The 15,817-nt window shown below is 38.0% G+C and overlaps 1 protein-coding gene across 2 annotated transcripts in view; it reads right to left on the bottom strand.

Moving 5' to 3' along the window:
• Positions 1 to 548: 548 nt before the first annotated feature.
• ZCCHC4 (zinc finger CCHC-type containing 4) overlaps positions 549 to 15,817 on the bottom strand; it is a 44,538-nt gene continuing 29,269 nt past the window's right edge. For both annotated transcript variants that reach the window (XM_032400117.1, XM_032400118.1), the window contains 6 exons: positions 14,940 to 15,040; positions 7,444 to 7,565; positions 7,133 to 7,208; positions 5,505 to 5,556; positions 4,845 to 4,989; positions 549 to 1,211 (listed from right to left, as the gene is read on the bottom strand). In XM_032400117.1, the coding sequence (XP_032256008.1) occupies positions 1,076 to 1,211; positions 4,845 to 4,989; positions 5,505 to 5,556; positions 7,133 to 7,208; positions 7,444 to 7,565; positions 14,940 to 15,040 (632 nt within the window). In that variant the 3' untranslated portion in view covers positions 549 to 1,075. The remainder of the gene's footprint in view (positions 1,212 to 4,844; positions 4,990 to 5,504; positions 5,557 to 7,132; positions 7,209 to 7,443; positions 7,566 to 14,939; positions 15,041 to 15,817) is intronic.

The raw sequence follows: 15,817 nt of genomic DNA, 5'->3' as shown, positions 1-15,817 counted from the left end.
CCTCATTTAACGTCACCACCACAAAAACAAGCCTGTGGTATAACTACTGTTATATAATAAAATAATTACAGGCTGCCAGTGAATGACCTGGTCAAGGACATAGAGTCAGGAAGGGTTCGTCCCAATAGGGATGAGAGGTTTTAATCCCCAAACTCTCCTGCCTTCTGCTATTACTTTTACAAAGAAATAACCTTAACTGCTTAGGTTAAAAGACACTGAGATGACAGAGCAAGTCATAATTCTAAATGTCTCATTCATCCTACAACATTTAAATGATTCTATTACATCAAAGGACACTGTAAAAAAGTACTTGAGAAACAAATATTTAATAATAAAATCATAATTATAATCTTATATCTTTAGCTTTGTCAAAACTCTTCCCATCATCTTTGTCTAAAAATAATTGTTTAGGGGCGCTTGGGTGGCTCAGTTGGTTAAACGACTGCCTTTTGCTCGGGTCATGATCCCGGATTCCCGGGATCAAGTCCTGCATCAGGCTCCCTGCTTGGCACGGAGTCTGCTTCTCCCTTTGACCCTGCCCCCTCTTGTGCTCTCCTTCTCTCTCTCTCTCACAAATAAATAAATTAAATTAAATATTTTAAAAAAATAAAAATAATTGTTCATTGTACTTTTCTTTGCAAGTGGGGTTTAAGTCATCACACAATGTTTTGATATTTAACTTAAAACATTTCTGGACCTAATTTAATATACTCGTGTTCAATGTAAACAAGACCTCAAGTTTTCACTTTCATTTTTCTTCTGACACTTTCTGCAAAAGAACATGCATGCCCATTTTTCAAAAGAGGCCAAAATCATATGATTGGGTGAGATTTAAAGGGAGAAAAAAAAGGCACACAGAGAGATCTGGTCAACCAGTTCAGGATGGAACACCTCCCCAGGTCCCCAGAGAGGCTGGAGAGGGGTCCATAAACCAGCAAATACCACCTGCCTATTATCTGCCTTAGAAAGGTGCATACCTTTGAAAGCAACAGAATTTAAGTCCAGTGTGGCACTTTCAGAAAATGGCATCAAAGGTTGGACTATAAATCTTTCTTATTCTCAAGTCACTGGACATTTAAGAGCAAAGATATTGATGGGCTCTTTCTCTCCTGTTCTTCTTCCTTGTAACAGATGTATGATTCATGGATTGTCCTTTAGTGGTCCCCATTTTCATCTTATTACTTTTTCTTTGCTTCTGCTTTCTGACAGCTCTGAAAAACAAGGTGCTAAATTATTTTGTAGAATAAGCATAGTGAATTATGTAATTATGTTGGAATTTAATTAACCAGCTGACCAAATAAGAAAACAGAAGGAAAAGAATTTACTGTATCATAAGCATAAATCCTCAGGATCCTAACCATAATGACAAGGAGACAGTGAGAGGCCTCACGAAGCAAAATGCTTGAGTAAAGAAATTTCTTTGAAAGACAGTTACTACAGATTTATTTGGGACAAACCCACCACAGAGGTAAAGAGTCAAGCCAGGAAAAACCACTGCTGTGCTGAACCATACAGTAGCCTCTAGCCCAGTCCCTGTGGCAACAGAGCACCTGGGATGTGGTGAGAGCGAGTTAGAAGTGCTCTGAATGTAAAATGCACACCAGATGTTGAAGAAAGAATGCAAAGTATCTTGTCAATAATTTTTATGTTGATTGTGTGTTCGAATAACATTTGGGATATGTATTATTTAAATTTTAAAAATAGGAAAGCCAATGAGTTAGGAGGTTTCCTTGCTATTGTTTTGGTTTCAGTACATCTGTACTGCTCAGCTCAGCACTTCAGTCTCCAAATCCCTGAATGACGTTTTTCAGGAAAAGGACCGATACATTTGCCAGTTAGCAGAGGCAGAGAAATGAAATAGCACAATGGAAAAATGGACAACACTTACAAAGGCCCATCTTATAAGCCCTACCACTAATTTCCCTTTCCTCAGTGGGTCTAAAAGTCTGGACAGGTGCCACACAGGATGTCCACATTTTGTGGTCTTTGTCTTCTTGAAAGACTAACTTCACAATGAACGAGTTGGAACTCACACTCTAAAGACACTAAACCACACCAGAACAAAACAGATCTTTAGCTTCTGGTGCTCTCTGAACTAGGTTACAGATGATCTACAGCTGAGAAAGATTACTGGTCTGTTCATTCACTTTCTCCAAGCTAGCAGTATCATGCAATTTATCATACGGTGAACTGAGGAGAAGGCTGGGGCTGCCAGCACCAGCAAACCTGGAAAATCCCCACGGGTAACTGGCGATATCATAGATTCACTTCTCCTGAACCACAAGTCCTGGGGAAGAGCTTACTCTTTATCTTTCCAGGACCCAAATCTGTGATTCACAAGCAGAATATAATCCCTCGATGGAGCAAACTCTGGCCTCACTTTTGGTTCACACAACATACATAGTAAGTGTTGGAAATACAAAAATGAATGGGCATCATCTTTGACTCCAAGGATCTGGGAGACTGAGACAAGGCGAATGTCACCTTTCATTTTCCTTCCTCCAACTCTTTTTCTGGGGAAGAAACTGAGGCTATGAAATCCTCCAATGAGGAAGTAGCAGAACCAGCTTGATTCTAGAACCTGTGCTCTTAATTACCTTGATACTATATACTCTGCTATAAATTATTCAGATATGTAACGTGCTAAGCATATTGTAATCACTAAACAAATATTAGCTATTATTAGGGGCATCACATGACTATTCTTCAGAATTTTGCTTGACAACTTTCCATTTTTCCATATTTAGATTTTGGATTATAGACTATCAGTTCAAAAATAAAACAAATACCACAGCCATCTTTATACTCTTCTGGGTATGTTATATAAATCTCCTTTCCCTCCAGCCATTATTTTAAGAAGGCTTATGTCCTGATAAGTGATGATTTAGCAAATTTAATGAAGTAGAACCTCTTGATGGCACAGTCAATGAAGCTGTGTGTGTATGTATAAAAAATTTAAACACGTTTTCTTTGGCTTTTCCACTTATAAGAAGAACTAAACATGAACCAGACCTCACTAGTGGATATGTAAACAAAAGCAAAAGAAAATATTCATTTTAATATGAATAAACAAACTTTCCAGAGATGAAGTCTGTCAACGGAGTATAAATTGAACTGCCTGAGTATAAATCAATTCATTGTTTTGTTTTGCCTTAAAATTGAACTGACCTAGTGTTTGTCCTCTAAATTATAGGTATTCGTGTAATGATAAAAACGATTAACCACAAGAGGGAGCCAGCACCATTCCAGTTCAGGAGAAAAGGCAAATTAAACTCAAGAAAAACAAGTTAATAATGAGGTATCTTCTATGCCATATATGCTAAAAAGATGATTAGAATTATTTTTTACTATTGTAAAGAAAAAAAAAAACATTTTGCCTTGTCAATTTCATTAGGAAAATTTTTTGAAAGCAAAACCTGAAGGTAACTGTTCACAGGAGTTTAGGAGTCTTTTCTGAGAGAAAAAAGTAATGCTATTTAAGATTTTTCAGGTATACCGCATTCTAATGGATTTGCTCCTTGAATTAAACTTGATAAAATCTAATACTGAAAGAGACTAAATGGTTTCCTTCAATGAAAACAACAGAATACCACCAAGCCAACTAGCCCAGGCCATGGAGGACCAACAAAGAGCCTACAATACCTTACCAAAATACTAATTCAGTTTCCCTGTATCATAAGATCACAGACTGAAAGTCTGAGCATGTCACTAACTCTGTTTGCAACCAGAATTACCCTGTACCTGGTGCAACAATCCCAGACCAATAGCTTATTCGGTGGTCCTCTATTCTTAAAGCTTTCTAAGAAAAAATCTCTTATAGGATTCTTCAATACAGTTCTTAATTTAGAAACTTCCATTTCTACCCTGGATTACTTAGTGGAAATAACTGTCTAAAGTAAATTTGATGAAAAGTAATGGAAAAATAAAACAGTAGGTAGAATTCAAATGCCTGGGCCTTAATGGGAAAAACTAATTGCCATTGACCAAAAAAAAATGAACAAATGGAAAAGAATTCTAATACGATCATAAATAGTTACAGTAACATCAGATATTTCTAATACTAAGAAATTATTTTTATCACAAGTTATAAGATAGCTCAAAAATTTTATGCTGATCCCAATTCTCACATAATGTTAAATTTGGCTATCTGGTTTTCATAACAATAAAACAAGAAGTCTCAACTATCATCCCTTTTAGTTTTTTTTTTTTAAGTGTAATTATTCAAATGAGCCCAGCTGAAATAGCAATGGTTTTTCTAAATATGCTGTTGTCATTGGTATAACTTTGTTCTGAGTGATAACCAACACCAAATATTGGTGGAAGAAGTGAAAATAAGCATAGAAAAAAATAGTAAAAATTAAAATTTTACATATTTAAATAGTCAATGTTTTTTAGAAGTCTGATATAATTTAAAGAGATAACTTCATTTTCCGATGTGTTCACTGTGGGATTACACACTACATTCCACCTGAAATGCCTTCTCCAGCCTTGCCTGCTGTCACATGTCTGCATCTGATCTGTCCCGACTTAAATATCATGTCCATCAATAGAGGCTGGACTCTCTCCCCACAAATTATAATTTCACATGAACCACAGGAGATAAAAAGTTAATCAGTTTCTACCTTATACTTTGGTGATTTTCATGTCTTACCTGTAAAATGTTAAGCTCTTTCACTCATCTTCGTGCCCTCCCACCCCCCCATCTATGCAAACAGTAAGTAACAGTAAAAACAGCAAATAATTCAGCACTTCTGAATCCTCTATTGTATACTTTTGTGGAGGACTGCTTTACACAAATCACACAAGGAAAATTTTTTTCTAGGCAATAAAAGAATTCAACTTACTTGTTCACTTTCTTAGATGTAGCGATCTTAGGACAAGTACTACGTTTGTGGTCTAATTCACCACAAATAAAGCAGCCATCTTTAGGGCCCCCGCAAGAATGATCTGGAAGAGCACAGTGACTACAAATGCTACAGTGGATCCAGGCTATAAAATAAAAATTAAGTTTTAGAAGAAGTTCATTTAATATAATTTTTCATTTGATCAACCTTTATGACAGGGAAGCATGAATAGTGTTTACTTCAAATATTGTGACCGGTCTGCATAGCTGGTTATAATTTGGCTAAAGCGCCAAGGTTAAGAGGCTGGAATCCCACATAAAGCAACTAACTTCTTTCTGATACATGGCAACCAATGCAGCCCTTCCTCAATGAGTCAAGAGCAGAGAGCCCCACTGACACAATGGGGTCTGGCTGAGTGACACAAAGCCCTAATAAAATGAGCCAAACCAAATGCCACACTGGAACAGGTTACAAAGTCATGTCTCCCTATGAAAGAGAGAGTGTGTATTTTGGCAAGTGCCAAAATTAAAAAGCAAGTAAATCAATGCAGGTCTTTATATTAATTTTTTTTCTCTTATAAACAAATAAAAATCCCATTTAGCTGAAGAAAAACTCTGAAATGTTTTCATAGGATCTCAAACACTGAGTCTAAATACTTACAAGGTTTTACACACTTTTTGCAGAGAAAGCAATGGTTCCATTTCCTGCCATCCTACAAAAATAATTTTTAAATTATATTTAATGTATCATTAAAAATCAAGTTCTAAAATTAAAAATTAAAATGTCCTATTAAAATCTGTGTAAATTATTCATTCCTTATTTCTCACTTTCCTGGGCTTCACAATTAAATACTTTGATTTTAATCTATGCATTTCTCCACTCAACTCAAATGCCTCCTTGATGGGCCCCAATTTCCTTAACTGGAAAACTAGGGGATTTATCTACATGATCTTGAAAGTCCACTCCAGTTCAAGGAACCCAATCGGCACAAAGAAGGACTCAATGAAAATTTCAAGAGAATTAATGATTCATAACTTTTACGTGTCTATGCAGCATAATCCTTAATGAAATTCATATTTGAGAAATTTATATAATTTAAAAAGATACAGATTATAGGGTACTGTTTGGGTAATGTTAAATCTGTGAAACAAAACTACCCAGAAAAGTATATAAGACACTTACATGTCCAGTTTAATGAGTCTTATAAAGTACACATTGATGAATCCCAACAGGTCAAGAGCACACTGTCAGCCCCATAGACACTCCTTCGGGTAGCCCTTCCCAATCCAGCATTCCTCTTCCCCACCGAGTAACACCTACTCTGGTTTCTGTGATGGTCACTTCCTTGCTTTTGTTTATTTTTACCACTTATGTGGTAAATAATAAAGTTTTGTTTTCCTCATTTCGAGCTTTATAAAAATGACCTGGGCATAATTTTTTTTAAATAAAGAACACAGATAATATCTAAACTGATTGAAAATACATGTAATCAGATGTGCTACCACAGTTAAAAACAAGTATAACCAATAATAAAATTGTAAAGTTATGCAAAATGTATCTTATGATAGTTATAAAAATACAGCCTTTCCTTTGGACAATCATTTGTGCGTATTAGCCAAACTAAACTTCACCTGTTCTTTCTGACTGGATTTAGTTAAAATAAATAGGCGACCTTACGGGTCATCCCACCTCCTTAAAACAATAAGTAGGAGGTGTGTCCCTGTCCTTCCTGACCTATAAAAACTGGAGAGTACTTATCTACTAGGGCTTTGTGCAGAGTGACTCAGTTAATCCATGTACAGCCCTTAGGGAAGGTCCTGGCACATAAAAAGTGCACAGTATATGTTCTTTATTATTTCATCAGAATGGGGACGGTATCTCATAGTTCAGTTCCTTATTTGAAACATCTTAATTTTACCCTCAACAAAGGTTAGCACTCACCTCATGCCTTATTTGAAATATTCCTGATTTTAGCAGTCATACAGTCATACAGTACCTCACATAAAAGTGAATTTAGGGGCGCCTGGGTGGCTCAGTCGGTTAAGCATCTGCCTTCAGCTCAGGTCATGATCCCCGGGTCCTGGGACTGAGCCCCGCTTCGGGCTCCCTGCTTAGCGGGGAGTCTGCTTCTCCCTCTGCCCCTCGCCCCCACTTGTGCGCGTGCTCTCTCTCTCTCTCTCAAATAAAAAAATCTCTTAAAAAAATAACATTAAGCAAATGTAATGAAACAAGTAAGCTAAACTAAAATGAATATATATGAATAAAAATGCATTCTGTAGAAACTATACCTTGGAGGTACAAGAATTACAGTGCTCACAGTGTTGATTCTCTAGGGAAACATATCGTTGACACAGAGGGCAAAATCTAAGGAGGAAAGAAAGACTTAAATCAGCTGCATATTTTCAAGAAGATTCACAGAGCAGATAAATGGCACTTGTTATAAAAATGGAGTATAATCCAAATTCAATTCAAAATTATAGACCGAATTTAAAGGTAGCAGAAGAACTACATGAGTCAATATTAAAAGCATTTTCATGTTGGATATATGGAACTTTATTCTCAGTGACTCGTATATCTCAAGGCCCCACTAGGATCTTACCTGTACCCTTCTTCGCTAGGAAGGATTATTTTGTTGGGTGGAATATTGGTGAAAATACGCACAGGAGACTGTTTTCGACCTGTCTTCCCATGTTTATAAAGTGCATGATTATCATAATCTACCTAGAAAGTTTAAAAAATTGAAAAAGAAAATTTACTCAAAGGAGTCAACATCTATGAAGATTCTTTAACCAATAAAGAACAAGCTGATGCCAATAGAGGAATTAAACCAAAGTATTTAAGAAGAAATTCTTAAAAGCAAGAGTTTACTTATTAATCAACAGAGAGGCCTCTATGGCGGTGAAATTTCATTATAGAAAAGGTAAACTTTGTTATAAATTCATATTGCCTGGTCTTAAGAGAACAACTGTAATCTTTTATCCAAAACAACAGACTTCGCAAGAAGGCCTATTATGGAATTACAAGTTTGGCTCTTGGCGCTAAAGAATTCCACCGTTGAAGATATGTGATGCCTCGGTGGGGGCTTTTCATTTTTGTGTGTGAGATGGGCTACTTGTCAGTTCGCAGGTCACCAAGTCTCAGTACAGCCTTACTCTGACGCCCCCCACCATTCACCATTTGACCCCTCACGTCCTGGCCGAGCACAGGGTTGGGGACCAGAGAGGCTCTGCCACTCAGCTGTTGCGCCGTGAGGCAAATTTACATAATTCTCACCTGGAAACAGAGGTTACTGAGCCCTGCCCCAGAGATCTGGGAAGATTACATGAGACAATGTGTGTACAACGCCTAGTTCGGGGCCTGGCATATGGTAGAGACAGAAAGATGCGGATGAAGAGAGAGATTCAGCAACAGTTGTGACTATTTCGGACATTAACCTCTCCTCAAGACCCCTACCTCAGCTTTCAGCCTTAGCAGATCATCCTGAAAGGAAGCTGGAGCTAACAGGCTCAATGTCTATTAGCTTCTTGCTCTCGTCTCCTTCTCCAACCTCTCTGCTATCCACACACGTTCTCACTTTGGTTTTAAGCCTGCTCTGAATCCACCTGGTCACTAAGTCCATCCTTCTTTAGATCACTAATTCTCCAAGTGCGGGGACTGGATCAGCAACACCAGCGTCGCCCCTGAGAGCTTGTTAGAAAAGCACATTATCGCCCCACCAAAGGACCTCATAAAACAGAAGCTCTTGGGGGTCAGGCCCCACAATCTGTATTCTTAACAAGCCCTCCTGGCACACTAAAGTTTGAGAACCATTGTTCTAGATTATCCACAAGAATATGGTGAGTTTTTTATGAAGTCAGTAAAGGTAGAACCCAACTTTCAAATACATTATAATGAACTATTTAGATTCTAAACAAGAATACACTTAAGAATTTTTCAAAAGAACTGGCTCGAAAGCTAGCTCTATCTAATAAGCAAACCACAAAAATGTAAGGACTTACTGACAATGGAAAGAGAGGGCTTTAATGAGAAATTCCTAAGCTCTCCGTACGGCCCTGCCCACGGCTACCACTTTAACAGGTGAACGAGTTCAGGAAGACTGATCAATAAGCTTTAGCAGTGGGGGGAAAAGTAAGTGCCATACAAGGAGACCCAGCTAGACAAGGGACAGTGTGGGTAAACCAAACCAAACCAAACCTGGGGGTTCTGGTTAACTGTCAGCATGGTGAGTCCAAAGTCTGGCTAACTGTACTAAAGCTGTCAGGGGCTCACGGCCGCCCTGTACGGAAGTGTAATATCATAACAAGCAAAGGATGAGGTCAGATCACATGTGAAGCCCTGCATTCAGTCACTGCATTTGAAGGGAGACCCTGATAAAACCAGTTCGTTTCGACCGAAAGTAATGGGAAGAGGATTTGTCATTTAACATCTTGGGGGTGTTTATTCAGAAAAGCGCAAACTAGGAGGATCTGATAGCTATTTTATAACTGAAGCGGTGTCGGTGGAATCGAAATGAGACTTAGCCTTTATTGCTCTGGAGAACAGAAGTAGGACCAATGGTTAGAAGTTAATAGGGAGCATATTTTATCTCAATATGAGAAAATTTTCTAACGATTAGAGCTATTAAATAAATTGAGTTGCCTTGTAAGGCTGCAGGACTTTGCTCGCTGAAAGCATTCAAGTGAGGCCGGGTGAGGCTTGTCATGAATTTAGCAGAGAGGATTATTACGGTGGGAAGTCAGCCTATGGTACACCCCTCATGGTTCTTTCCAACTTTAAAATTCTATGAATAGGGGCACCTGGGTGGCTCAGTCGTTAAGCGTCTGCCTTCGGCTCAGGTCATGATCCCGGGGTCCTGGGATCGAGCCCCGCATCGGGCTCCCTGCTCCGCGGGAAGCCTGCTTCTCCCTCTCCCACTCCCCGCTTGTGCTCCCTCTCTCGCTGTGTCTCTCTCTGTCAAATAAATAAATAAAATCTTTAAAAAAAATAAAATAAAATAAAATTCTATGAATATATGTCACCTGTTAGAGGCTAAGATACAAAAGCAGATTTTACTTCAAAATCACCTTAAAATAGTACCATTAAGTAGTTTTTTAAAAATGATTTAAATTCATAATTTTTCCCTAATGCACTCCTCTATGTAATTTATAAATATATGACACTTTATTAAATTCAACAAAGATATTTTGAACATTTGTGTCATAAGAAAAAAAAAATTCTTCCCAAGAAAACCTTTCAAAGATCTTCAAATGTTGGAAAAGAGGGCCTTAAAAAGATTTCTAGTAAATGGAATATTCCATGCAATACAATAGATAGCAGATGGAAGAGAAGGAAAGAAAGAACAATCTCTTTATGGTTACCCAAGGAGTCGGAGAACGTATGTGTCAGGAAGGTGGTTGATTGCTTGATTTTGCATAACCTAATTGAGATTATTATTATTTTTAAATGCGGATTTGTTGTGCTAATTAACTATAAACATATGGTATGTAAAACGCATGCTGCTAGGGTAAATTAATGTACCTCTAACATACATCCATATTTCATAGCTTCATCCACACAAATAAACGTCCTATGGAAGCGCTGTAAAGCAAACACAATTTTGCAAATTGCATATCACTAGTGGTAGAGCTGATACACCATTTTCCCATCATTATCTCTGACATTTCACTCACAATGATGATGAGAGGCATTTTCAAATAGAAAATTTCTCCCATGGAACTGATTAATGTGATGAAGTACTGTATAGAAATGAGGGAAAGCAAAGAATCTCTGCAATTCTTAACTTTTAATTTTATCTATACGCAAATTTCTTCTGTGACATGAGACTGAAACCAGTTATACGGAAACCAAGATGTTCAAGTCAACAGACATTTATTTTGCACCTACTATGTTCTAGGCATCCGGTCGGGAAACAAAGATGAAGTAAGACAGAGTACTTGTATTTTCCTAACTCCCTCGGGATTGTGTTCTATTTAATTTCAGTGCATCAAAAGATTGCCATCAGCCAACTTCCACCAGAGCAAAAAGGTCTTTTAGTCATATTGCCCATATCCCACTTACCTATTATTTAAAATTATATCTATATGTATGTATATTATATATATATTATGGCCCTTGTCACTCCAAACCCATTAAATGTTTGTGTTTATTACACATCAAGTTTTAAGAATTTCAGCTGTCATCTTGTAACTTGCAATCACTTGTCAGAAATTCCTGTCAAAATATCTTCACTTCTGAACATGAAACTAACCTCAAAAAACAGTTTTCTACACAGGATGATTTTTTAAGGGACAGCTTTAAAAAAAAAAAGCTCTACTTTTAACAATCCAGACAAATGCCCCAGATGAAGTAGGAACAAGAGATCATAGCATGTTCCTGGTGGAAGGAAAGTGAGATCTAGTTCAGATATGGTAAATACAGGACCTGAATTCCACCACGCCCAAACCCGGCCAATGGCAGACATCACTAATCAATCATACACTACCCCCTCCGCCACTGAGCCTGGTATTCTCCACAAATTCTCCAGAAAGTCACTACCAATTTATCAGGCTTAGCACTAAAGCACTAAAAGTGAAACTTATCTGCCACCTCTTTCCTGATTCAATCATTTTATTTTATACGTAAGGAAACAGAGGCCAAGAAAGATAAACTGACTTCTCCCTCTTAAGATTAAAGAGCCTCTAAAAGGCAGTGTGCTAGGACTCACACTTTTGATTCTGGGTCAAAATTTCTTTTCCTTATCACATCCTTCCTTTCTAATCTGCCCTTAATAAAACTCTTGCTTTTCTAGGTCTTTGATGACTGTTTTATCCTGTACTCATCAAGTGCTTTATCACTGAACAGTCTACATAATTTATATTTTATGAAGATCTGCGGCATTTCTGCCTCCCTATTACCTGAAAAGTATTTCAAAAAAGAGATTTAGTGATTTGGGTTTTTTTTTTTTTTACTGCATTGTGGTTTGGGGGCTCATAATCACCTTAGGCAATGTGAGAAAGAAGGTCTAATCAAGGTGTATAGCAAAAGACCTGTGAAGGAGGACAAGAGACTTTCAAATTTTTCATTTGATGAAGGCAGCTAATATACAAGAAAAGAAATTACTACAAAATAAGGTTAAAATAACAAGAAAAGGAAAAAAGCAAAAGTTTCAGAAAGAATAATAATAATAATAAATCCAGAGAAACTTTCAAGAAAGAAAGAAATTAAGAAAAGCACGAAAGACCGATCATCAAGGTGAGGTACAACAAATAAGGCTTATGAACACAATAGAAGATATGATAAAATCAGTTTCTCCAACTGAGCATGCAATGGGCAAGTAGTGTTCCTATCTTTAGTAGAAATCAGGAAAAACAAAGATTTGTTTTGTTTTACAGATTTTATTCTAGTTTTTCCTTTCAAAGTTTGGCTTTCTCTTTACTAAAAAGACTGCTTTTCACCTTGTCTGATACCCTGTCTGATAAGGCCTAGTTAGAAACTTTCTTCACCAATACACTGAATTGTATAATTCTTTTTAATAAGCTTGGACCTTGGAACTATTTCTCAAAACTGAGACTGCAGTATTTCCACAAGTTCCTTTCTAGTAACACAGACCGTCAAAACAAGCCATGGCTGGTTTCTCCACATGAACCTCTCTCGTCCACTCTACTCTGGATCTGCCTTCTTTGGCCTCCTTGCCATTTCAAACTCGTGCCCGCAGTGAAAACGCATTTCTAAATGTGCATGGAACAGTTTTCTGAGGGACCCTATGTTTCATATACTGTACAAAAAAAAAGAAAGCCCCAAAAAAGAGTTTTACCCGTACCCGGGGACTATCTGAATGGTCTCAACAGTGCTGAGAGCAATAACCTTTGGTCTACATTTGCTGTGTGTTCGGGACAAGGCTAAGCCTTTTCATGTATTGTCTCATATAACTCCTAAAACCTTATGAGGCAGGTATATTATTACTCTGCTCATTTAACAGGTCACATGAGCTGCAGGGAGTTAGATAAAATGTGTAGGCCTAACTAGTAAGTGGCAGAACCAGGATTAAAACCCAGTTCCTTTCCAACTCTGGAGTTCATGCTATTTTTCACTCAACAAGTGTAAAGCACCTACTCTGTACCAGACATTGTTCTAGATGATTATTCACTGTCGAAGGCAGCAGGCGCTCCTGCCAACTGAAAATAGTTTATTTAGTTAACGTCTTTAGGATATGTCTGCTATCTCTGCACTGCAAATGTCAATACTAGAAGTACCCCTCAGACAAGAAACAGAAAACTATGTGCTCTAAAAAGGAAAGTAAACCAGATTTGGGAAGAATTATGATGTGGACTTTGCCTAATGCAGAGCTCAAGAAGTTAAGGTTAAAATGGCTTGTGCTATAAACTTTGGAAAGGAAGTGTTATATGGTTCAGTAGCCATAAAAATGTCCATTAAATTTGATAACATAATTTTTGGAATTCTATTTCAGTTTTGGAAATTCATTTTAAGGAAGTTATGTAAAATATGGAAAAAGTTATGTAATAAGAGATGTTTATGGCAGTGTTACTTATAGTACCTTAAAGGCAGAAGCAACCTGTGTGTCTAAGAAAAACAATGCTAACAATTGATAATATAACCTGCTAATGAAATAATGTGATGTGATTAAAATCAGGTGCCTGGGAGGCTCAGTCGGTTAAGCATCTGCCTTCGGCTCAGGTCATGATCTCGGGGTCCTGAGATCGAACTTCCCACTGGGCCCCCTGCTCAGTGGGAAGCCTGCTTCTCCCTATCCCTCTGCCTGCCCCTCCCCCTGCTTTTGCTCTCTCTCTGTCAAATGAATAAATAAAATCTTAAAAAAAAATAAAGTGATTAAAAGCATAAAGACTCTGGAGCTACATTTAAAAATGTACACTTATGTACATAAGACACAGTGAAGAAAGCGAAATTCGGATTCATCTGCTATAATTACAAACCTGTAAAACGTGTCAAATTATGATATTTGCTACTTGGGGTGAATGGCAGGTAGGGGTCTGTCCTCTCATTTTTTTGATAACATTGTTTCTTTCAGCATTTCTAGATAATTTTCCTAATAGTAAATGCCTTCAAGATTAGAAAGATGAGATCCAAGTGCTAGCTTGGAACAGGTAGTGAAGACATGTTCATTTTCAGTTCCGGGGCTGAAAAGCCTTCATCAAGGTAGTCCACTGCTCAGAAAGCTCAAACAGAAAAATGTCATTACAAAAGAGGAAGCAATGGCCACTTGGCGACCCCACACGGTGCTGGTGACAGGGGTTAACTTCAGAACCCAAGGAAATGAATAGAAGGAAGTGGACACTAAAGCAGCAGGAGTTGAGGGCAGAGGTGGGAGGGAGGGCCGGTCAGCTCCACCCTGACATCAGCACACTCGCCCCCACGCGCAGGCCTCAGCCTCTCTGCTCCTCTGCCACCTGCCACCCTGGACACACCTCCCTTCAGGGCTGCCAGCATCCTCTGAGTGGTACAGTAAAGTGTACTTGACATTCCACTGACCAGAAAAAGCAACTGACTTCTCTACAATCTCTGAACAGACAAAACTGTTCATAACAATGACTCCGGGGTCAGTTAGGTCAGTGGGTCTAAAACCTAGCCGTGCTGCAGGGTCACCTGGGAAGCTTGGTAAAATGTGCTTTCTTGGGGCTCTACCCTCTAATTTTGATTTAGTAGGTGTATTTTGGTACCTAAGAATCTATATTTTTTTTTTTTTTTTTTAAAAGATTTTATTTATTTATTTGAGAGAGGATGAGAGGAGAGAGAGAGCACATGAGAGGGGGGAGGGTCAGAGGGAGAAGCAGACTCCCTGCTGAGCAGGGAGCCCGATGCGGGACTCGATCCCGGGACTCCAGGATCATGACCTGAACTGAAGGCAGTCGCCCAACCAACTGAGCCACCCAGGCGCCCAAGAATCTATATTTTTAATAAACACCCCTAAGAATTACATTTAGGAACCTGTGGACTAAGCAATGCATGGTACAATTTTAGTGTTTAATACAGCTTATCATAGTTTCATTTCCTAAAATCGATGGACAGTCTGATCAGAGTATTTATTTAAGTGGAATATCCACTCATCAACTGTGCCAGAAAACAAAATATTTACTATACCTGGTAATCCAGCATGCAGAAGCTTGGAAAAAACTGACGAATTCGGGATTCAAAAAAATAAGGGAAAATCCAGAATATGGGTAGTTCTTTGTGACTGCTATCTAATGGACCACAAAAAAAAGGAAAAGAAAATAAGAAATTGGTATTTTAAAAAAAATAAAAGAGCTGTAACTGAAATACTTCTAATATTGGGAGAAATTGCAATTGTTCAATGCACTTAAATCATACAAAAGAAGAGAACGTTTACCAGAATGCCATTTACAACTTGACCTTTCCCAAAAGTCAATGGAAACATTCTTTTACACCTAAACGCAGGTATAAAGGGTATATAAAAGTAATCCTTACACATATAATCACTATATTCTAGGTAAAGGCAAAGATATCACTAATTAATAAACAATCCCATTTTATAGACAGGGCAACTGAAGCCATAAGATTTAAGTAATTTGTTCTTCATTGCTTCCTCAGTAACACTGACTGTATCCATTCTGATCAGTGGACTTAAGAACTGAAAATAAGTGGAATACTTAACACGGAGTCATGTTTCGGATTTCTTTTGCATTCTGTCTCCAAAGCACACTATTTATGTAGCACAATTAAAGGAGAAGCTCGATCACAAATTCCTGACACTCTTACAGTTCATCAATTTGCAAGCTGGAAACTAAAAAATGATTGTACCAACTAATTAAACAATTAATTAAATAAAATATTTTGAAGGCCTAAGCCACTTTAAGCTGAATAATAACCCCCAGCCACTAACCCACCTCTACTGTGTGGGTGTCTATCTGTCACTGATAACCACGGTAAGGCTGGTGCATATCCGATCTTCCTACCCAAATCTTGGCACAGTTTAGAGCTCTGAGCCAGAGGCTGGGCAC

The sequence above is a fragment of the Phoca vitulina genome, unplaced genomic scaffold, assembly GCF_004348235.1.
Source record: "Phoca vitulina isolate PV1807 unplaced genomic scaffold, GSC_HSeal_1.0 scaffold3, whole genome shotgun sequence".
NCBI classification, from domain to species: domain Eukaryota; kingdom Metazoa; phylum Chordata; class Mammalia; order Carnivora; family Phocidae; genus Phoca; species Phoca vitulina.
This window is presented reverse-complemented; position numbering and strand designations above follow the sequence as displayed.